This window comes from Oculina patagonica, chromosome 7 (genome assembly GCF_052425735.1).
Source record: "Oculina patagonica isolate OP01 chromosome 7, crgOcupat, whole genome shotgun sequence".
Lineage (NCBI taxonomy): Eukaryota > Metazoa > Cnidaria > Anthozoa > Scleractinia > Oculinidae > Oculina > Oculina patagonica.
The window spans coordinates 25,139,484-25,162,991 of NC_135764.1; the positions used below are offsets into that span (position 1 = coordinate 25,139,484).

The following is a 23,508-nucleotide window of genomic DNA, read 5'->3' on the forward strand; positions in this document are numbered from 1 at the left end:
TTAGCACGTCAAGCTCGAGCTGCATTGTTCCCCTTCTCTCGCTAGAAACCTTTCCGCGGCCTTTCTTTTGTTGTAAAGTTTCTCTGCGAAGCTTAATCATACGGTGTAGTGCTGCTCCACAATATCTGTACAGAGTGTCTTCTGATTCCGGGCACAACTTAGAAGCCCTCGTATCCGAAGTGGTGTTAGCCATCTTTCTTCCTTGAACATGTCCATGAACACAAGAATAAACCATTTCGTGGACAAGGCTAACAACAGCGTGTATCACTTCGTTGTCAAACTGTTGTCCCACGAGAAATCTTTCCACGATTGCCCGCTCTTGCGATGACTTCCCGGGACGAAAATTGGCCAGCAATTTCATCCATGCCACTGAAAATGCGGCCTTCCTATTTTTCTTATCGGGCAAGCTGGCACATTGACTGGCTAGGGTCAAAAATTTCCGACAGAATCCAGCTACCAGTAGCTGAAAAATTGGCTTTTGAGCTTCGCAAAGCACATGCTTTGCGAAGCGTTCCCTCTCTGGAAATGCTTTCACGCGCGGGCAACTCATGAGTTGTGGACGAATTTCAGCTTCTACTTGAGCTGCCTGCTCAGTCGAAAATATCCAAGAGGTAAGTTCCTCTAATTCGTCGTTCTTTAAACTCGTGTCTGGTTTGGTTCGCGTCGCTCGCTTCTTCTTCGTGGCCGCTTTCACTGACGATCGGGGCTGATTGTTTTTCTTTCTTTTTGAACCGGATGGACGTGAAATCGTCCTTGTTTCAGGTTCATCTTCGGTCGAGTCATCTTCTGAACTGCTGCTTTGAGAAGGACTGTCAAAGTCTTCGCTTGACTCTACATTTAAACCATCAGAAGATTCCTCGCTACTCTCCGCCATTTTGATTTCGTTTTGCGACTTCCGGTGACCCGAACACGTGTAGTTGAATATTAAATATGTTACCTGTGATTGGTCGTCGGAGCTTAACGAGTCAGTGGGAGTCTGGTATTCGCGGTAAATTCAAATCTAAAAATAATTTCGTCTGTGAAAACGCCGTGACAGGAATATAGGTCAGTTGCACGCTCCTAGTAATGGCTCCTGATTTACTGCAATTCATACCAAAATCTTCTTGAGATTTTCAAATTTTATTAAATCTTGGTTCACTGCCCCTTTTAATCATTAATTTAATTCAAATCAGTTTATAAAAACGTATTGCAGACAACACTTCATTTCGAGAAAATTTCGCATTTCGCTTTAAGCCACCGCACCCCCCCCCCCCCCCCTCTCGCACCCCACCCACGGATAAAAGACCTACCGCATTTAGAAGTCCACACTTCTTACCAAACTGTATAACTCCAGGGCTTATACGAGCGGATTTTTGCACTTTCTTACATGGTTAGGAAGCTTGATGGCCTAATGGTCACTGCGCTGGACTCTGGACCAAACAGTCCTGGAAAGAGCTTTTGGGGGACAATGCGTTAAGTTCTTTGGAAAGCCTATCGTCTCCCATAGTCCCTTTCTTCGCCCAGGTGTAAAAATGATTACCAGTCAATCTTTTGCTCTTCGGGAAGGGAGGTAACCCTGCGATGGACTGGCATCCCATCCGAGAGGAGTAAAAAATACTCGTAGTCGCTTCACATTGTGGAAACGGGAATAAGCTCTGGCCTGATGGGCCACTAGGCTCGTAACCTACCTATTGAGAGACCTGGCGGACAACTACATAAATGGACCGAGCGGCCATAGATTTTTTATCGCGAATTGAGGCGGGGCGCTCCCACATTGAGGGGTGGCATGGCATGACAAAGAGTAGTTGATAACCCATTCCCCGAACTGGGGGAATGGGTTATTGTTTTATCAATAACTGACGTTTCATTAATTTATATTTGACCGATGAACTTCAACTTATCCCTAGGGGAGGGTGATAAATTGTAAAGTAAGCCTTCAATTTGAAATATAGTTGAACCTCTCTAACATGGACACAGAACTGAAGGGACAGAGCAAAGTGTCCGTAATAGAGAGGTGTTCGTATTATAGAGATCACCACTATGACGTCCATTTCACTTTATTGACAGCTGAGAGTATTTAGTTACTCGAAATGTTCTGCAACGTAATGCTGCAGGTAAAAAAAATAACACTAAGCAAAAATCCGAAATGGTCTAAGATGAATAAAGCGTTACGTTGTTGATTTTGAAATCATATAAAACAGGAAATTGCATTACGAACACAAAATGTCATCACCTGATCACCGAAGTGTTCGTAATAAAGAGGTTAAGTTATATGAATTTGTTCCCTGAGGCCGAGATTTAGTGTCATTTGTCCGAATAAGAGAGGTTTCGTATTATGGAGATTTTTTTTAAAGAAAATAAATGAGAATTTTGTCGGGGCATCGGAGGTTGTCCGTAAAATAGGTGGCCCTATTAGAGAGCTGTCCTTATGGAGAGGTTCGACTGTATTAATAAAAAAAGTCCGAGATAACAAAAACAGCCAAGTGCTCACCCGTTCTCTTTTTGTAAAAATCTGGACGAAAAAACATTTGTTTCTTTTAACTTGTCCTAAAAAGAATTGATTTGACATTCATTTCAATTCAATGAGGAAAATCTGTTAGCTTCACTGCTATTATGCTATTCTTGCCGCGACTGAGCCACGCCTTCTAAGAACGCTAAAATTACTGATGACATAAACGTAAAGTCATGTTTATTTCGAAATCAGCTCGCATTTAACAGACGAGCTCTTTTGTTCCAAATTCAGGCCACTGCGCCAGCGAACAAGAGAGGATACGAAGGCACCACTCCCCACCCCCCCCCCCCCAACAACATCACCCAAAAAAAACATCCCATACACCCAACAATTATAAATGCAGATTTACCGCTGGAAGTCGAGTATTTTTTAACCGCGTCAACATACAATTATAAACCGGTATTTCTATGCATAAATGCTTCTGAAACAAATATCCGTGTCTCTCGTGCTTAGAAATGGACTTTTTTTTAACTCTGATCATTCATTAATTTTTATCAGATCGTCAAATGAATAAACTTAATTAACGGGCGCAATCTATAAATAGGCGTCAAGCTCAAACGATGTTCATTTCACTGCAGTTTTACAGTGTAATTTTACTCGAGCTTCTGTATCTCTTCGACTTTCATTGCTGATAACGCGCATTCTGTCTGGAGACACAAAACTTCGTTTGGCCAAAAGGTAGGCGAAAAGATTTAGAGGAATCTTTAAGCGTGAAATAGTTAAAGATAGGCACTTTAAGAATTCCTTAATTTGCATATTTGTGAAAACAGCTGAATAACACGAACAGTTGAAGTGATGTCTGACAGGTATTTCACTAGTATAAAACCGTTCTATGACATTCTTGCATTCCCAGTAATTTTTAAAGAAAAATTAAGAATGACTCTGTTACGGAATGGGCAACATCTTAAACGGTGATTCGGAAAACGCGACTGAGGAACAGAAGTTCTTGTGAAATGATGTAATGTATATGAAATGATTCATATATGAACTGCGGATGGATATGAATGTGATAAATGATCATCGCAGTGAATTTCCAATTTAAGCAATTGGAATAAAGAAGCGGTAAGCCTGAAAAAAAAAAAAAAAAATCAGGGCTTGAAGCCCTGAATTTTTTTCAGGCTTCTTTATTCCAAATGCTTAAATTGGAAATTCACTGCGATGATCATTTATCACATTCAGAAGTTCTTGTGAAACGAATATTGAATTACAACAGCGTTTAATCTCGACAACAAAGTCGCCGATATAAAAATTTGGAAAAACAATCCTACGCTCAAAAATCGCCATATCTTTGGCAAAGATCATGTATTTGTTAAGATAAGCAAAGAATACATGAAAACTGCTTATTTTAAACGACCGTAACTCTTTCATGTTTCTCCCGATTATGTGCTGTTATATGAGCTGATTCGCTAAAATGGCGCTGAAATGGCCAATTTACTAGAGGTTCTATAATTTTTTATTCTAGACTGTTACATTTCCCCAATTTTTTTATTAATGGAATCAATTCACCAATGAACAAGCTTTGTTCATGGTAATTGGCTAGTTCTAAATCGAGATAACAGTGGAGTTATAAGCCTTTCATTTTGTAGTAAATTTGAGGCTGTTCAAAACATCGTTAACATACCTTCGAACTTCTTGGCCGTTGATCATTCAAACTCAGCATTTGCTGAATCTATGTTGATAAATTGAAAGAAGAAAGATAGTTCTTTATAACTGTACCAAGTATGATCGAGAAACTGTGACGGCAGGTTCAGTGTTGAAGTAACAAGAACACCTTCGATCCACCATGTTGGCGGGCCGTCACGGACGCTTCAAAAAGGCCTTCTAGATATTTTCTAAAATAAAAAGATTTGAAACTTTTTAATATCCATTTGGTAGTTAGGACCCTAAAACAAGACTGCATGCCAAATTTCAGCGAAATCGGTGAGGTACGGTGGCCGCTAACTTTGAAAATAGCTCGAAAGTTATGGAGTATTACACTTAAATCACGTTAACCATGAATTTTGTGATTTATGGGTTTGTCTTATCGTAAAATGTTAAGCCATTAATATAATCAATTTAAATTATCTGTCGGCTTCAAAAGACAAGCTTGCTTAAAAATGCACCTGGTTTACACGATCTTCATCTAGCTGCACTAGAACCCCAGAAAATGATTTATTCACTGATCGATCGGCCAGCCAGCCATCCAGCCAGCAGGCCAATGAGTGATTGATACATACACTTTAGTAACAAAAAACGTTACCTGAAATTTATCCTGGTCCAGGAGTTCAGTTAGTTGATGTTTAACCAACCAATTACGTACATTTTAATCCTGGGGCTTACAAGCAAATTTATACCCCCACCGTGATACAAGGGGGGGGGGGAACCTTCCCCAGGGTTTTCGCTTTATTACGGCGCAGCGAAATTATATTGCACTGAGCGAAAAGCTCTTAGCTTACTCTTAGCTTACTTGTTGGTTCTGGCGTCATATTTCGTCAAAAGACGTCATTATATTAGAGCTGCCATCTTGCCATCTTGTCATGACAACGTCAAATATCATGGACACATGGTTTACATATCAAAGTTGCAATATTATAGGGTCATTCTTCTTTTAAAATTTTCGAAAAAACTGAAGGGGGTGACATCCTTCCCATCCATCCATCCATTCCCCCCCCCCCCCCCCTCCGTACGCCCGAAGGTTAATACCACTGTTCTACAAAAGGAAATATTGTTGTAAAATACAATGAATCAGTTAATCTTTCGCAGGTATTCCTCCTTTTGCTGGCTTTCAAGGATAGTGAGTGGTGGTAAAGAAAAAATGTATTGCTGTTTTTAAGTTTGGTTTGGGTTAATTTCTTTTACGGCCGATTATGCTTTTGGTTCATGAGGCTGAAGGAATAAGTTTTAGCTATTCATAAAGGTAGCCAACACATTTGCAATGCAGCATTATTCACCCATTATATCGTTACTAGTTAGGTGGGATAGAAGTAAATAAATGGAAGCCCACAAGAGCACACGTTGTGGAAATAATTAGCAAAATAAAAATACCTCATTTCTCTCTGAAATACCTCATATTCAAATTTTTCAATAACATTCATTGGCCAATGTGATATGTTCACCTCTGAGTCGAGGGTAAGTTGTTTTTTTTTTCCTTAAATAATTCAAGTTTAGCCTAATTGTAAGTTAACTACGTACGCACTGCGGACCTCTTAAATAATTTCGTTCAGCGTGAAACTACACGACTGTGTGCGAATGAATGCATGCACACTGCACGTATGTGACACACAATTTTCAAGTTTTGTCAGTTTGAAAAAAATGATAAAAGTTCTTACATTAAAAAAATGAAGCAGAAAATGGTGCTAGATTTAATAAATGACCTTTAAGTGTTTCATAAAAGAAGAAACAGATTTAATTTTTATAGACACGTTGGATTCAAACTTAGACACCGCTCGAACATTGAATATTTTTGTGCAAACGAGTTGCAGCACAAAATCATTTTTTACGTATTTCTAATTTCAAGGCCTTAAGGTATTTCGAATCAACAAGTTTTTGGAAGTTGATTGTATAATAAAATTGAACGCTAAAAAATTAGAACGACGTTTCGACCGTTCGACGGTCATTTTCAAGTTAGGTGTTAGAATAAAGTTACATGTGTAAATATAGTAAAAGCGCTAAAATATGTACAAACAAACAATAGACAATAAGACTAAAAAAGCTAAAAATGGCTAAAAAATAACTTTGTGCGAATGGCATGCATAGTAGTAAAAGATATAAATAAAAACGTAAAGCAAGCGAATAAGACGACAAGAATAAGAACATTAAAATACCTAAAACTATCTAAACAAATAATTTCGCGCGGAGCGAGTCACTCTGTTTGTTAAGTTTCGGTTTCAGAAGTCTAATGAAAAGCATTTGAAAAATCAAACAGTCAAGCTTGCTTTGGCACTTCCTTAAAATCTTAAAATTCTTCTCGATGTTGTGTGGCTCCTTTCCATATTGTTCTTTCACGTGATGTCCGATAGACGATCCTTTGTGTTCTTCGATGCGCTGGTGCAAGTGTCGACAAGAATAGCCGACGTAATCTGCATCACACAGATCACACTTATAATAATAAACAGCGCTTTGTTGGTTTACGATGGGCGGTTTCTGTTCCTTCACTTTAATTGTGTCTTTGATCTTACGGCTGGTGTAAACTGGACGGATCTCGGTGTTTATCTTTCGGCTGAGATCGCTCAGTTGTCTGCGTACTGAGTTTGCTGCTTTTTGATCCTTGTACGGCAAAACGACTCTAATAGGAACTTCTCGCTGACAAGGGACCTGCTGTTGTTGAGGACAAGCATTTCCCGTTACAACTTTGGCCTCGACGAATTGTCGGATGGTGGTTTCTACGAGGGATTCTGGATACTGCAAACGGGCAAAGGTCTCCTTAAGACGTTCGCATTGTAACGTATTTACGTATTTACGTGCTTTAGTGTGAATCTTTCAGTGAGAACGCAGCGAAGATATGAACGTTTGCATCGCTAATGAAGTAATGAAGAGGAGCTCGGTCCACGGATTAGATGGTTCTTAAGCTGTGTTCACATTTAACATGAAACATGTTTAAAATAAACATGCTTTAACGAAACATGTTTCACCTAAACATGCATTGTTCACATTAGGTGTCAGTTTCAAACACGTTTCATGCCTGGTGTGTAATTTATGCGGTTTCACGGTTCTTACATAAATCTTTAGACTTTATTTAACCGTAAAAATATAGCTCGAAATTACAGTAAAGTTTCTATTAAATCTTTGTCTTTCTGTCTATTTTCAAGCTCTTTCGATGAAGCAGGGCTTTCAAACGTTTAGCAAGAAGACAGTATTGTCAGAATTTGCGCTATCAGTCAGTAACAGAAGATTTTTGTTTTGTGAAGTTTGTTTTTGCATTGCAATGCTGCAATGCTGCGCGCTTGTAGCCGCCGTCGTAAACTTGCGTGGCGATATTCTGCCAAATATTTTGATTTCTATCCATCATTGATAATTCATATTGTGTCGCTTCATTAGCCCCTATTTTAAACAAACATTTGGTTGCATAGAAGCCCAAATTTGAAGCTTTTGGGCACTCGCCTCCTCACCGCATGTCCGCCATTTTTAACTTGTTTAGTATGATCATGATTGAAACTACCTCGTAAGGTAGTTTCAATTATGATCAGACTAATCATGTTTGAATCATGATTCGCGCAGTGCACTGCCTGATATGAACACTTTTCACTACAAAACATGTTTCATTCGTGATCAGACTAATCATGTTTCGACCCAATGTGAACGCAGCTTTAGACTTAAACGGTTGCAATATTGTCGTTTTAACAAGGACAAGTATACGAAATGGGGTATTATTTTGGTATGTATTTATATAAAAACTATCGTGGTTTTCAAAACTGAGAAGTTTTGGGCGAGAGTGGCAAACTTTGAGAACAGCTCATTCAGTGAAAACAGTCGGCTTCATTTTTGCATTCTCGTAGCTGGACTATAAGGGTTGTAAACGATTTTAGAAATGCGCTAAATTTTGCTCGTAAAACAAAGCTTGCATGGAAATATATTATGAGTATGATAAAACAATAAATATTAGACAATTTTGGGCCATTTTATTTATTTGCAGTCGTTTCTAAAGCTTTGGCTACCATCTCTTGCACCGACAATCATGCTTTGATCAAGATACTGTATAAAACTGAAATGACATTACGATTGCGTCTCAGTAAATGTAGATTTGCCTTAGTAATGTAGTTCTTTACAGCTGCTTGTATCAGGTTGCATCTTTGTTATTTCTTCTTTTTCGCCGACTCAGTCTCTTTTGTATTCACAATATCGATATTTTATTTTTTATTTAATATCAATAACTGAATTGCTCTTTTGCGGCCACATACACTTCTTTTTAAAGGTATAGAGACATATGAAAGGAGGTTTTAGTTCGTTATACATATACTTTCATATAGTCATCTAAAGTTTGTGTTGTTAAACCAAAAAAAATATCGCTTCAGAATGGTCACTACAATCCTCCTAATTACATATTTGCTGTTGTTATCGTTCAAGTATGCTGTCGGATAATCCTATAACGACAATCGAGCCAGAGGCATTCAGATTAGGCAACTACAGATTAGGAATGCATGTGTAAGTTGAGAGTATTTTTTTTTTAATTTTCTAAGGAGCTCGAAGATTTTTTGTCTTGGGGTGAGACTTTTGTATGTTAAAACTCGACCTGAGGCAACCATATTGCACTATCTTGTTGACACATGGGCATGATAACATTTTAAACTGCTTTTCATGAAACTTACATTACAAGTGAAACGTTAATATCATCTCGTTGATTTTGAACAAGGCGACATTCCTTGAAAACTATACAGCATTCATCATAAATACCGCAAGAGGGAAGAGGAGACAGAGGACTTTGAGGATTAGGGACTGGATTCCATGGGAACAGTCTATCTTTTTTAATAAGGCGCAAGGGGGGGGGGGGGGGGGGGCTGGTGCAGTACTTTATTTTCATTTTAGTTAAATGGGGTGCATCATTCATTCATTCATTCATTCATTCATTCATCAATCATTCATTCATTCATTCATTCATTCATCCATCATTCATTCATTCATTCATCCATTCATTCATTCATTCATCAATCATTCATTCATCCATTCATTCGTTCATCCATCAATCATTCATTCATCCATTCATTCGTTCATCCATCAATCATTCATTCATCCATTCATTCATCAATCATTCATTCATCCATTTATCCATTCATCCATCCATTCATTCATTCATTCATTCATTCATTCATTCATTCATTCATTCATTTATTACATTTATTTGTACACAGTCAAAAATACATCAGGTAAATAAAGTTTTATATGACTAAAAGTACTAATCTAAACATTACTAAAGTCATAACCTAAACCTGTTTTTCAGGAATGCAATGTCCATAATTAATAAAATTAAGATTCACTTATGTCTTGAGTTGATTTAGTGATTTTGTCTCCCTTCGAGTAGAGAACAGGCTCTTCCAGAGAGGTGCAGCGCTATACTTAAAGCTATTTTCAATTAGTATATACACATTCAGTGATCTTGGTGTTTCAAGCAATCTGATTGGTTCGCTTCTCGGGCAAATGAGAATTATTCACTCCCTACGGAGTGAATAATGCTTGATCCAAACTGAAACAAAATGGCCGGCGTAAACTCGCGTTTCACAGGCGTTTCTGAATCGCAAATACTAAGAATACAAGAAGATGCTGAACCAGAAAAGACAAAAAAAGGCTAAAAAATTTGGCCTGATGGTTTTCAAAGTAAGAGAAGACTACATATTTCGCAATTTGCAGCACAATGTCCACACAACTCGAGTACTAAAACGATAAACAATTGCTTACCGTCAAGTCGCTCTTCGCCCGGCATCGGCAGAAATGAATACCGCAGATTTATCGGCAGCAACATCAAGTGTTATTCAACCAAGATCATCCACAAATATTCAGGAAAAGTCTTTTTGCAAGAAAACATCCAGTTTTCACCACAGTTTTGCAGACATTCAGTAAGCTTATAATCCAAACATTCAGGTGGATCCTTCGCCAACTGCTCTTTCAATTTTCAATTCAAGTAATAGATCAAAAACGAGTGCAAATTTTTCATCAGCATTGCCAACCCCTGATGAAAAATGAAGCACGAGTTTTTGAGCTGGCTTCTTAAACTAGCATGATAATTTTTTTCGAAGAATAAGCAGTTAGTAGGCGTGCTATTGTCTGTTTTTTATTCATATGGTAAATGAAATGAATATTTTATATGCGGCCATGTGGGCAAGTTTTAGAGGTTGAATTTTTAATAAATTATGCCGCGTGATGGAGAGCGAGTCCAGATCAGAACGTTTTCGAGTTCCAAAAACCTCTTCTCAAGAAAATGTTTTGGTGAATGATGCTGTTCCAGCTTCAACTAAGTATAAAAACAAGTGGGCTGTGAACATTTTTTGCCGAATGGCAGAGGTTGAGAGAGGTTAAAGTTCCGGTATTATATTGTGGCGGTCTCTTCAAGGACTACGATTTACACAAGGTTACCGATGTGAGTGCAGATATTGCTGGAATGGACGCTCTGTCGCTGAACTATTGGTTGTCAAAATTTGTGATGGAGGTAGCTAAAACGTCCGGTGAAAGATACCCTCCCAAGTCTGTTTATGGTATCATTTGTGCCCTCAAGCGTTATTTGGATTAGAAAAATGGATCAGAAGCTTTGAATCCTCTGGACGCTAGTGACAAAAGGTACTTGACAACTTTTAGACCGAATTGGTTAGTAATTTAAAATGCACTGTTTCAGGACTTTAATTTTGTGTGTTATTTTTTTAAAGTTTGTCCTTTTCCGACGTTGCTTAGATGCCGAGATGAAGAATGGCGTTCAAGAAGGGCTTCACATTAAGTGTAACGATGTGTAAGAAGGAATGATATGTTGCTGTATTGTTATTGTAAGCAATGATTTAAGCGGGAAAAATGCTGTATTTAGAATTATAATTAACCCTCGGACGTACAAGCAAACTCATACCCCCATCATCGTACAAGGGGGGGGGGGGTGGATGGAACCCCTCCCCGGAGTTTTCGTTATGTTAAGGCGTAGCGAAATTATTTTGCTCTGAGAAGAAAGTCCTTAGCTTACTCTACAAGATAACATAATTTTAATTGGCTGTGACGTCATATGACGTCACGTGACGTCATAAGAGCCGCCATCTTGGATCCGCCATCTTGGATTTCAACATTTTCTTAGAAAGTCACAAAATAACAGAAATTGATGCAAAATCAAGCTAGAATGCTTATGGAATGTAAAAATTAACAAATCTTGCACTTCTGTTATAAAAAAACTGGAAAAAATCAAGAAAAATGTTAAAAATGACGATTTTTGGCAAGACCTGCTTGTATTTATGACGTTGCCATGGCAACGTCACATACCATGGACACATGATTGACATATCAAAATTTCCGCAAAGGATCAATGAACAGCTACCGAAAGTTTCAGCATTGTAGGGTAAATGCTTTTTTCAAAATTTGGAAAAAACCTTACGGGGGGGGTGGCATCCACCCCCCCTTGTACGTCCGAGGGTTAAGACTGATTAAAATTCAAGTTTCTTGATCAGTGTCTTGATCAGTTTTTGAACTAATCTACCGTGTCTTAATCGGTATGTTCATTGGGAATCAACATACATGCACCTGACCCAATTGATGCGAGCTGATTGGGTCATTAGCTCATGAATAATTAATGAGTTTGAGAAGTGAACTTCAAAAGCTTTGATTCAACGGTCAAAATGTTTTGCAAGCAGGTTTTTGATCAGATTGCAGGTTTGAGTGGTGTTAAAGGACCATTTTGCTAGATTGTGACGAGGATTTTATCGAAGATTAACTAGATTTTCCATGTTTGAAGATTCTGTAAACTGTTTCGCGCATGTCGGTTAGTGCCGCTTATATGTACGTTTTCCACGCATGAGTTGAGAGGTCAATTAAATCGACTTTAAATGGTTTCCTTCTGAAAACTTTGAGATCGCTTGTTGTTGAGATCACTTCGTGTGTATATACTAAAACAATTATTCTTTGAAATCTCGGTGAATAGCGGCAGAATATTTACCTCGATTTCAAGAATAATTGTTAAATAGTCAGGGAAATAGGGACACAAAGGACTTTTTTGCGGAGTTCCTTAAAAAATAGCGCGTTTCTTAGCGTTTAAAATATTTAGATGATAAGTATTCAGGAGCAAGATCATTTAAAGATTTACATACCATTATGGCTTTCTGAATTTGACGATGACTACACATTTCTTTCCATTCGAGTTGTGGCAGAGAGATTAAAAGTTAATAATAAAGGAGTAAAACCTCCTATTATGGAGCCGTTTGAGAAAAATGTTTGGGTGAAAAAGTGGATGTTTTTGATGGACTTCGCTTGACCCGAAAGCAAAATGGCGGTCCCGACTTCTGTCCCATTTAAGAGTTAAAAAAAAATAACCAATTTACAGGATTACGGGCACAATAAACGAGAAACAGATCATACACACAGACAGTTAAGTCATCAAACCGCAAACACTGGGAAGGAATTAGCGAACAATAGCGATATAAGCACTAAACGTAAGCCTTTCTGGACCTCTGTTGTGGCGTACTCACGATTAATCCGTGATGAGTCGGTCACGAATAAACAACTGGAAACAATAGAGTCACCTCCCCCCCCCCCCCCCCGTCTGGTTCGCATCAACATCTTTACCTGTTGAAGTCAACACGTGACCGGCACGGTTCCTTCTGGATGTTGCATGAATGTTTTCAATACTCAAAAAGATTGCTTTCTAGTCAGCCAACGTACAAAACATTTGGATCGTCAGAACTATTAAAAGTCCAGTCTTGATAACATTTAAACCTTCTAAGAACATGACAGCTTACTTTACCTAAAAGCAGTTCTTTGTAAATAATCAATTTCTTAATCAGTCGGGTTAAGAATATTTTGTTCCTATAATGGAGAAAGAATGGCAACAGAAATATGCATCAATAAATTTGCAATTAAAAACGTTTGTTCATCTCGGGGGAACCAAGGTGCCGTATTGAGAAGTTTAAAGACTTTTGCCTTGATTAAGAAATACCACAAACACTGTTGTTGTTATTGTTGTTTATGTCATTCCACTTGTTTCTTACATGAGCATTTTGACCAAAATTTCTAATCTCAACCTAACCCAATGCCGAAAAAGCCCACTGCGAGGTTGTATATTTATATTTCTATGTTATATCTTTACAACAGATATTTACTCAGGACGAAGCTGAAGTTGTTGAGTGGTGACTCCTTCATTGGCCACAGTGTTCATAATTCTCGGGTGTGACGTATTATTTTTGAAAATATGAAGCTTTTGAATGGAGGGAGCCAAACAATGTAAAAAAAAACCGAGTATTTCTTGTTGCCGGATCCCTTTTTTTTTAAAAAAAAGATGCTCGTACCAGACACGACTCTAACATGAATAAAAACCAATTAACCCTCAAACGTACAGGCAAATTCATACCCCCAATGTGGTAGAAGCGGCGGGAGGAGGGAGGGTGTTGTTATCGTTCTGATAATGCATAGGTTAATTATTAAGCCCTGAGTAGAAAGCCCCTTGTTTAATTTTCAAGGTTGCACAATTTCTTTTAGAATGATAAACCATATGTTATCATTAGCGCCGCCATCTTGAATCCACCATCTTTGAATTCACAGATTTCTTAGAAAGTTAGTCAAGCACAAACTGATAAGGCTAGGATGCTAATGACGTGTAAAATTTAAAAAAAAAATGGTACATTAAAAAAAAAAATGGGAGAATAAAGAATTATGTCACAAATGAAGATTTTTGGCCAAACCTGCTTGTAAAATTTAAGCACGGAATGAATGAATGATTTTTTACTTGAAAATACTGCGTCGATAAATACACGGAAAAATGTTTTTTTTTTTTTTTTATTATCAGTATTACAATTCATTGTCTATTGTTATTTTAGGGTGATACAACATAGAACGATTGCAAAATTGTTATATGTAACAGCCTTAAGACAAAATAATGTCACAATACATCTGTAAGTGAATTTCATTTTTTCTTTTTTCAATTGTACTCTGTAAGCCTCTGTAGCCTTGTATCTTGATATCAGTTTAACTAGATGATTTAAAACAAGAGACAGCTTTGGCACAGTTAACCTACTTTGGCTAATTTTTTTACAAGTTCTAATTCAGTAATGCACTTTGAAACAATGTTGCGAAAGCGCGACAGATGAAGCCTATTACCATTCGATGCATTTTTGCTTCCTTTTTATTAGCCGAAAGCCCACCACGTGGTGTGCAAATAACTGCCTACAAATAACGATCTGCTCATGCGCATTAGCGTGTGACAGTACTTTTGCTGCCAATAATATTCTGAACGTGCTTAGTTATATCCACTTCCGAGAAAAATGGCAGCTCGCTTTACGCTTTTCGTTATGGATAGATATTTCGCGATTCGCTTGACGTTGTGGGACTGCAACGAACGTGGCTCGCTCTCTAACAATCTATCCTTGCGCTCCCCGTTTTTCCGCTTTAACAAACCGGCCGATCGGCGCCTAGTGACGAGGCAGTTGGAAGGGCGGTTTGATGTGTCAACTTTACCCGAAAAAAAGAGGGAATGGAAAGAGAAGTTGAAGAGGTTCCTTTAACGTATGTCGGCAATATCTAAAAGAAGGAGAATCGGATGAAGAAAGGCTCGTATCACCGAAGGCAAATTAATGCTTTCGTCTGTATTCTGTCTCGCAGTTCAATTATTCGCTTCAGCCTTGGGCTTCGGCAGATAATTAATCTGCTCGCCACTGACAAATCATCGTGATTTGCCTAAATTTAGTAAACGAGAATATATCAAACAAGGCTATTTTTGCAATAGTTTTAATTCCTTTCGTAAAATAACAAATATCCTCTTGTTAAAATTCTCTCAATTTTGGAACAGAAGATATCCACGTTGAAAATCTTTGTGTAGCGTTTTGCGTTGATATGCCCATAACCGCAAAAAAACATTTTTTGGTGGGCAAAAAAATGTTTAACTTTTCCTTTGGCTGAAAGCAATTGTCCAATTCAGAAAAAACTGCAATAACTAGAAACATGACCGAGTCGCAGAACCGGTCAAATGGTTCTTGGTCAGGTACAATTCGTGACTTCAACCCAGGAAATCAGCTTAAACGCGAAATGGGATAGTTTCGAACTACATGTACGCTCTATTGATCCCAAACAAAGGATTGAAGTCGATGTTGAGGGGGATAAAACAAAAGTCAATTCAAACTACCTCCCTGAATCTCGATTTCATTCTTTTGCCCGTGACTATTGGAATGTACTTCGAAACTAACCTATTGCTAGCGAGCTTTGAGCTGTTTTGATGATGAGTTTGTTCTGGGCCCAGTTTCATAAAGAAACTTAAGGGTTAATTAGGATTTTTTAAATAGGATATTTTAGTACTAGCATTGTATTTCTTATACTCATTAGCCCACCATTGGCTGATTTACCCATGAAAGTGTACAAAAAACCTTTGCAAACACAGGGAATGGTCGCAGAAAATCCCATTTAATCTTAAGTTGCTTTACGCAACCAGGCCCGGAGCTTGAAAATGCGGGAAAAATTGATAGTCCATCAAATTCTCAAAGGTGTTCCAAAAGCACTTCAGAGATAATAAATAGATTTAGGCAAACCTAAAAGCGGAGCTCCCTTTAATTTATTTAATTTTTACTGGAGTTTACAATGTTGTCATTTTGACAAATATGCGGTCAAAGCTTTAATGAATACGCTGGCCCATAGGTGCAAGACAAATTTAAATCCATCATGGTTAAAATGTATGTCTTACGATACAACAATAATAATAATCTCGAGGCAGAACAACTCATGGCCTAAAAATTAATTAAGAGTTCATTCTCTGCTTTCTAAGAATAGAAATAGTTTTACGATCCTCTTATTGTTTTGCTTTAGAAAAAAAGAGACGTCAATATATTTCGTGGACAATTATTCCCGTCTTACTTAGGCTAAGAGGCTATTCCAAAAATGCGGACTGCGGAGTGTTAAGTGCGAAATCGCGAAGTCTGTAAAAAAATAAAAATTGAAAAAATAAAAATAAAAGAAATAAATAAAAAAAAGTATCATAAAAATAAAAAAAAGAAATTACACTGTAAAATAAATATAATAAAAATGGTAAATGTTTATTACAAAATAAAGTAAATATTAAAAAATAATACACATTTTTGCACAGCTCCACCTGAAGCAGTGAAGAGGACCATTCAGACCGCGGCCATTTCTTTCAGTCAAAAATGACTGCTGCTCACGTTTCACGAGATATTAACGAACGGTATTTTTACATTTTTTTCAAAAGTGTGGGAAATTACGACTCGTAAACTTAAAATAACTTTTTTTTTTGCCAAAAAGCCTAAAGCCGTGTTGCTTCGTAAAAAATAAAATACTCTTGGCTTTGTCACTGTCAGAGCTCTCATTGTCGTTACTAATAACCAGTGGGAGTTTCTTATTCGAGAGAAAGTTCATCACTGAACCTTAGCATAACATCTTTGAAAATCTAAACCACACCAATTCAAAAAAACACAATTCTTGCAAAGAATTTGATTTACTAACCTTGTCCTCTGACCGATATGGCTACACGACTGGCCAGCTAGGCGTGCATCTCTCTGTGACAGATCGATCCAAGACCGGAGTTTTGCTAGATGAATGGAAGTTTTGACAAGCAGAGCAGTGCGATTGAATGGCTTTTAAGGGAAAAAATGTTCTTTCTTTAATTTGTTTTCTGAAAGCGCTCTTTGAAAGTTTTATTTATTTATTTTTATTGGCCAATCTATATTTTTCTTACTCCATTATAAATATTAAGTTTCCGTAACGTATCGTTGCCGCACAATAGGTTATATTTCAAAAAAAATTGAACTTCGTCTATCAGAATGCGTCAATTTAAGAAAGCGGAGTTGACAAGTGCCACGTTGTTAATGGTTCTTTTAGAGGGTTTACTGTGTATCATTGGAAGCCAGTGTTTTGTTTTTGTTGTAAAGATCAGATCTTTACAAGTGTTAAAAATGGAAACTGGCGTTCCCTAGCCTCGTTAATTTTCTCATTTAGAGATAAAACGGTGAAGCCATACATTTAAAAACGGCGATGCCATAGATGTTTTTATGTTTTATCCTCTGGGCTTCTCTTTATTAACATAACAACTGAGTGCTGTATTGACTGAGCTCGTTTACTGGCCAACAATAATTTACTCTCACGCAATTGTTTGGAGTAAAATGGCTGAGGGAAAGCCCAAAAGCCGCTTTTAATAAAATAGTCAATTTATAATTCATATAAAATATACAATCTGTTAGAAATATTTTGGCCCAGTAAAGGTGAGGGCAACCAAAACGCCAAAAGCATTATAATGAAAATTCAGTCTGGATAACCATAAACAAGGTGGACAGGTTTAGGGGAGGAGGTGGGAGTTCAAATAAGGTCCTGACTCAGGGAAAATATCCGAAGGACTGCACGACCACGATCGATAGCGAGGTTACTAAGCAAGCAGTTTGGCTAGAGGGGCTGCGATGTATTGATCTTCACCTCCACCTCTACCCTGTGTCACGCAATACTACGTGACTGCAAAAAGCAATAAGGCCAGAGGGATAAAACATAAAAATTATATTTACAGGAAAATATTTTATTTATGTTTTATCCTCTGGGCTTCTCTTTATTAACATAACAACTGAGTGCTGTATTGACTGAGCTCGTTTACTGGCCAACAATAATTTACTCTCACGCAATTGTTTGGAATAAAATGGCTAAGGGAAACCTTAAAGCCGCTTTTAATAAAATAGTCAATTTATAATTCATATAAAATATACAATCTGTTAGAAATATTTTGGCCCAGTTAAGGTGAAGGCAACCAAAACGCCAAAAGCATTATAATGAAAATTATGATGCTACCCCACCCCAGGAAATACAGCACTCACAAAATTGGGAAAAAAAACCGCACACAACTGGTCAGAGGGGACTTCTTACTATAAAGGAAAATATCGAGACTGCTGCCCTTGCTAATCAGTTCAATATAGACCTTGAATTACCGGAAATAGGGATACTGTTGGCATTATCAATAAAACAATATATGAAATGGGAATAACATTAACAGTGCTTATAAACAGTTCTATATAAACCTTCAAAGAACAGGTTTTCAACAGCGAAACTAGTCAAGAGTTACTGAATAAAAAAGAACAAGCAAAACATTGAAACTGCTGCCCTTGCAAATCAGTTCACTACAGACCTTGAACAAGTGGAGATATGGATACTGCTGCCCTTGCTAATCAGTCCCAAGAATCCCAAACAAGCATTATTAATAGAACATAATATGAACTAATGAAGTGGTGAAAATATTAACATAGCTAATCAGTTCGATATAAACCTTTACAGAAAAGGTTTATACAACAAGAGATATAGAAACTGCTGCCCTTGCTAATCAGTCCCATATATCCAGGAAATTATTATTACAGAACCATAATTATAAATGATCGAAGATCTCACATGATAAAACTACAGACCCAGGGAATATGAGCTGCTGCCCATGCTAATCAGTCCCATATATCCAGGAAAATATTATTACAGAACCATAATTATAAACGATCGAAAATCTCACATGATAAAACTACAGACCCAGGAAATATGAGCTGCTGCCCTTGCTAATCAGTTTCATATTTTCAGGAAATTATTATTACAGAACCATAATTATAAATGATCGAAAATCTCACATGATAAAACTACAGACCCAGGAAATATGAGAACTGCTGCCCTTGCTAATCAGTTTCATATTTCCTGAGTAAAAAGACACCGCAAGCTGTAGGTCTTGAAACAAAAATAACTAGGTAAACACTGAAGGAATGCGAATATATCTATGAAAGGCATTAGACTTCCACCCGCCCGAAACCCGTATCTGGGTATCAGACAAACCCCGATCTGCAGCATGAGAAGCAGCCCCAATCCTAAAGCTGTGCCCCTTATAACGTGCTGGGTTGAGCCCAGAGAATTTAAGCGCTAGAGACAGTTGATCGGTAAAGGTGGTACGAGACACGGGATGACCAAGTGATGTCATGAACAGGGGGCCAGGTTTTAAACCGGGCAGAGCTAAATAATCTAACATCAACTGAACTGGGCAAAAAGCAGGAGCACGAGTGATAACAATAGAAAAAGGTGGTTGGTTATAACTGTGCTTAAAATCCTGAAATGTAAGCTTTAATGAAACTATGCTATTGGAGTCGTTCACCAGCTTCACTACTTGATGAATCTGTAAAGGTTGAGGACCATGCACTTTTGTCGCAGTCATTTCACCGACTCTACGAAAGGCATAGAAGGCAATCGAGCACATGGCTTGAAATTGACAGACTTCGCACTTTGAACATGAAAACCGAGAAGTGGCTTCAATGATTTTGTTTACTGTAACCTTTGAGCATTTGCAAAATAAAAAATACCCGAGAAGGGTCTAGAAATCCAGACAGCCTATGGGAATATCCCAATGCAGAAACATAAGTTGTAACCGTCGATGGAGCATAATGATTATCAAACAAATAAGCAATAAAGAGCGCTAAATTAGGGAGTGAAATAGGAAGTCCCATAGATTCCCCATGAAAAGTTGAATGCAAAAACTGATTATATAACTTCCTAGCCCTTTTGTAAGTAGGAAGGGACGATGGCTGTAGGCTTGATTTCATAAGGGTTGAGACTATGGCTGCCAGTTATGATACAGGGGAATGTCTGTGGGGCATTGATCTATGTGAGCTGGAGCCAAACGTCTGAAAGTCTGTACCTGTAATCGAGACAGAGAGTCTGATAAATTGTTGTAGATGCCAGGGATGTGTTTTGCCTTGAAAACAATGTTATTTTGTAAACAAATAAAAACAAGCTTCCTAACAAAACTCATCAATGGTTTGTCTTTGCACGATTGTTTGTTGATAACATGAACGAGTGCCTCGTTGTCAGTAAAAAACAAGACACATTGATTACTCATTTCATGTCCCCACAGTTACAAACTTAAGACCATTGGATAAAACTCTAAGATAGCAATATTACAATAAGCCCAATCTGGTGGCCATCTCCCATAGCACCATCTACTACCAAAAATTGCACCAAAACCAAGTGCACCTGAGGCATCCGTGTAAAGACTCAATTTGCCAGACATCATCAATGAAAAAGGACCGGCCAATGAATTCAGCCAGGAATGCAAGCCAAACTTTTAGGTCCTCTTTAACCTCTTTATTAAGCTTAATCAAATGGTGAGGTGACTTGACCCGTACCGTAAGGTCGATCAGTCTTCTTAAAAAGGCTCTACCCGACTTGATAACTGAGCAGGCAAAATTCAATAGACCAGTCAATGACTGTACCTCCCTCAGAGATACCTTTTTACGCCTCAAAAATTGAGAGATCAATTGCGTGCTTTTGTCAATTTTATCGATAGGTAGGCGAGCCTCTGAATGGATGGAATCTAATTCAATACCAGCAAATCACAAGGTAGTGGCAGGGCCACAAGTTTTCTCAGGTGCCATGGGAATGCCTAAGTAAGAACAGAGACTCAAAAACAGAGCTAATTGGTCTTGACATAATGTAGCTGACGAGGCTACAATCAGAAAATCATCCAAAAGATGCAAAATGTGACCAATGTTAAATTTCATTCTAGCAATCCATTCCACTGCAGAACTAAAAATCTCAAAGGTGAGGCAAGAACTAGAACATTCCATAGGCATGCACCGGTCGTAATAATACAAGCCCCGCCACTGCATCCCGAGCAAATTGTAATCATCTGGACTAATAGGTATGATCCGAAAGGCATTTTTAATGCCAGTTTTTGCCAAGAAGCAACCCGGGCCTGCCAGCTTAATGAATTTAATTGCATCATCGACAGTAGCATAGCAGACTCTGGTATGCTCAGAATCAATACCATTATTGACTGAGGAGCCCTTTGGATAAGACAGGTGGTGTATCAAACGAAACTCGTCTGGGGTCTTTTTAGGAACAACTCCCAAGGGGGGAATACGAAATGGATTAAGTGGAGGAAACTGAAAAGGACCGGCCAACCTATGGAAATCAAGCTCTTTCTTAATTTTATCATCTACAACCTTGGGATGGAGAGAAGCAGAAACAAGGTTTGTGGCTGTTGAAGACACTTTCTCGCCTTGAAAATGAATTGGAAAACCAAAACTGAAACCGGAGTAAAGAAATCCTGCTGTGGAATGGTCATACCCAGAGAGTAGAGAAATCAACCTATCAACTTTTATTGGTGTGGGAAGATTTGGACTTGGCAGACTGGGTGTTATTATTGGCTGGCTTACTTGGGGGACGAAAATTACACTGAGTTGCCCTATGGTCCCTTGAACACTTATAACAGGAATGCTTAAAACAACAACCTGAACAAGCAACGCCCCGATGAAACTTAAAACAGAAACCTGTAGGAACTCTTGGCAAGTTTTCCCGCGCCTAGGGCTTAGAAGCGTGTTCAGATTGTGGCTTCCTAGTTAGTGGAGATTGAGCACGAAGCCACAATTCCCCATGCAAAACTCCTCATGAAAGGCAGAGGCCTGTCGTTGCCGTAGAAAACGAAAGTTTTGATCATAATAACTCCAATTGTGACCCCTGGCTGCCAAGTCCCGGGTCATCTCACCATATTTCATTAGTGCAGGGGTCTCGGCTGGGTACCTAGAGGTGTAAACCCCTATAAAAATTAAAAAGCAGCTACTCCATGCTTCAATGGTTGTAATCGTCTTTGGTTTTGAGACAGGCTCAAGGCAGAGAGAGGGCATTGAACCACTCTCAGCATTACCTACTGTAACACTATATTTATTTACTAACTCTGGGTTTGTAATAAGGGTTCCAAAATCAATGTATTCCTCATTCCATATCTTGGCCCTGATCTTATCGGAGACAAAAGCATCAAGTGGTAAACTGGATGAGACAAACAGCTGGTCAGGGATAGATTGTCTAGGGGTGATGGTCTCACCTGTCAGGTTCTTCTGGACAGCTGCGATTGAGCTCTGGACCAGGGAACTGCCTGTAGTTGAAGGGTCTGTGAAGGGAACTTCAGCTAAGGCATCTACAGTTGGCACGACATCACTGTTACCGGCCATCCGACGCGACACTGTATCAGCAACTCTGGTGACAAGTTGGTCAATCAACTCAGGTGGAAGTAAGGAGTTTGATACAGGAGACTCCTGGGTAGCTTCTGATTCTGAATGGGCTGCCCTGGTTCCTGAGGTCATTGCAGATGGTTGTCTGCCTCTCTTCTGCTTCTTGGCAGCTGGCAGGTTAGCAGTAGAGGCTGCAAGCCTGGCTGAACGTTTAGGTGGCATAACTGCAAAGACAACTCAAATAAAGGCAGAAACTGAAGCTCTTTTCAACAAGAAAATGAAGCTCATAAATTGTTGAAGAGATAAATAAAATAATAAAAAGCAAAGGGGCAGAGACAAGCCATGTCAGACAAAAAGTCGACGCACCAGCAAGCCCTATGAGTGCCCGAAAAGAAACAGAGGACGAAGCCTCAAAAATAAAAATAACAACCTTGAGGGCGAAACCTCGAAGGTAAATATAACAACCTTGAGGGCGAAACCTCGAAGGTAAATAATAACAACCTTGAGGGCGAAACCTCGAAGGATAATAATGATAACAACCTTGAGGGCCAAATCTCGAAGGTACATATAACAACCTTGAGGGCGAAACCTCGAAGGATAATAATGATAACAACCTTAAGGGCAAAACCTCGAAGGTAAATATAACAACCTTGAAGGCGAAACCTCGAAGGTAAATATAACAACCTTGAGGGCGAAACCTCGAAGGTAAACATAACCAGAAGAACAAGTGTTATAATAAACAAAACACAATTTAAAAGTGATATATTTATAAATAATCATCACAAGCCAGTGAACACAACTGAAGTAGCAACGAAGCAAGGAGTCTACATTAAATGGCATACATTTCATCATTTGTCCGATAGTTTGGGAAGTACATCCAAAGCATTGAGTATGGCGCCCCGGTAGCTCCGATATAAGAAATACTGCCCTAGAGGATTAACATGAACGCCATCCTCTATATACAAATCCTTATAGGGACTAGAACAATACATACATACATACAAATTTTATTAACCTATCCCTAATGAGGCTTTTCAGAGTTAAATAAATACATATACTTAAACCTATAAATACAGGCGTTGGGAAAAGGCTCTGATACGACACTAACATGATTGTTCAAAATCTCAGCGCATTGAAAAAAAAACCTCCCAATCTGCGAAGGCAACACCGCGTGGAATGACATGACAAACTCCGACCACGCTCAACGGAAAAGCGTCTAAAAGTGAACTGACTAGCTCCTCTATGGATGATCCAACAACCTCCGGTTCTACATTTGAAAGATCGTTTGTACTAGCCTCCAGAATGACTTCATCCGGAGCAAGATGCCTAACCACGTGCAGGTCACAGCGACGGAGCTTTTCAACGGTTCGACCGCCAATACCAAACAAATGCACCGTAGCATGAGAACTTTCGGCACCGCGG

At 38.5% G+C, this 23,508-nt stretch overlaps 1 protein-coding gene and 1 pseudogene across 2 annotated transcripts; both read right to left on the reverse strand.

Moving 5' to 3' along the window:
* Positions 1-18,070: 18,070 nt before the first annotated feature.
* On the reverse strand, positions 18,071-19,704 carry LOC144661349 (uncharacterized; annotated as a pseudogene).
* Positions 19,659-22,732, reverse strand: LOC144661348 (uncharacterized). Of its 2 annotated transcripts, XM_078522073.1 has the most exons (3): positions 22,715-22,732; positions 21,960-22,675; positions 19,659-19,775 (listed from the first exon to the last, which is right to left on the reverse strand). In XM_078522073.1, the coding sequence occupies exons 2-3, from the start codon at positions 22,306-22,308 to the stop codon at positions 19,705-19,707; spliced, it is 420 nt and encodes a 139-aa protein (XP_078378199.1). In that variant the 5' UTR covers positions 22,309-22,675; positions 22,715-22,732; the 3' UTR covers positions 19,659-19,704. The 2 variants fall into 2 exon arrangements, with proteins under 2 accessions (XP_078378199.1, XP_078378198.1); XM_078522072.1 differs by lacking the exon at positions 19,659-19,775 and having other exon boundaries at positions 21,461-22,675.
* Positions 22,733-23,508: the final 776 nt, after the last annotated feature.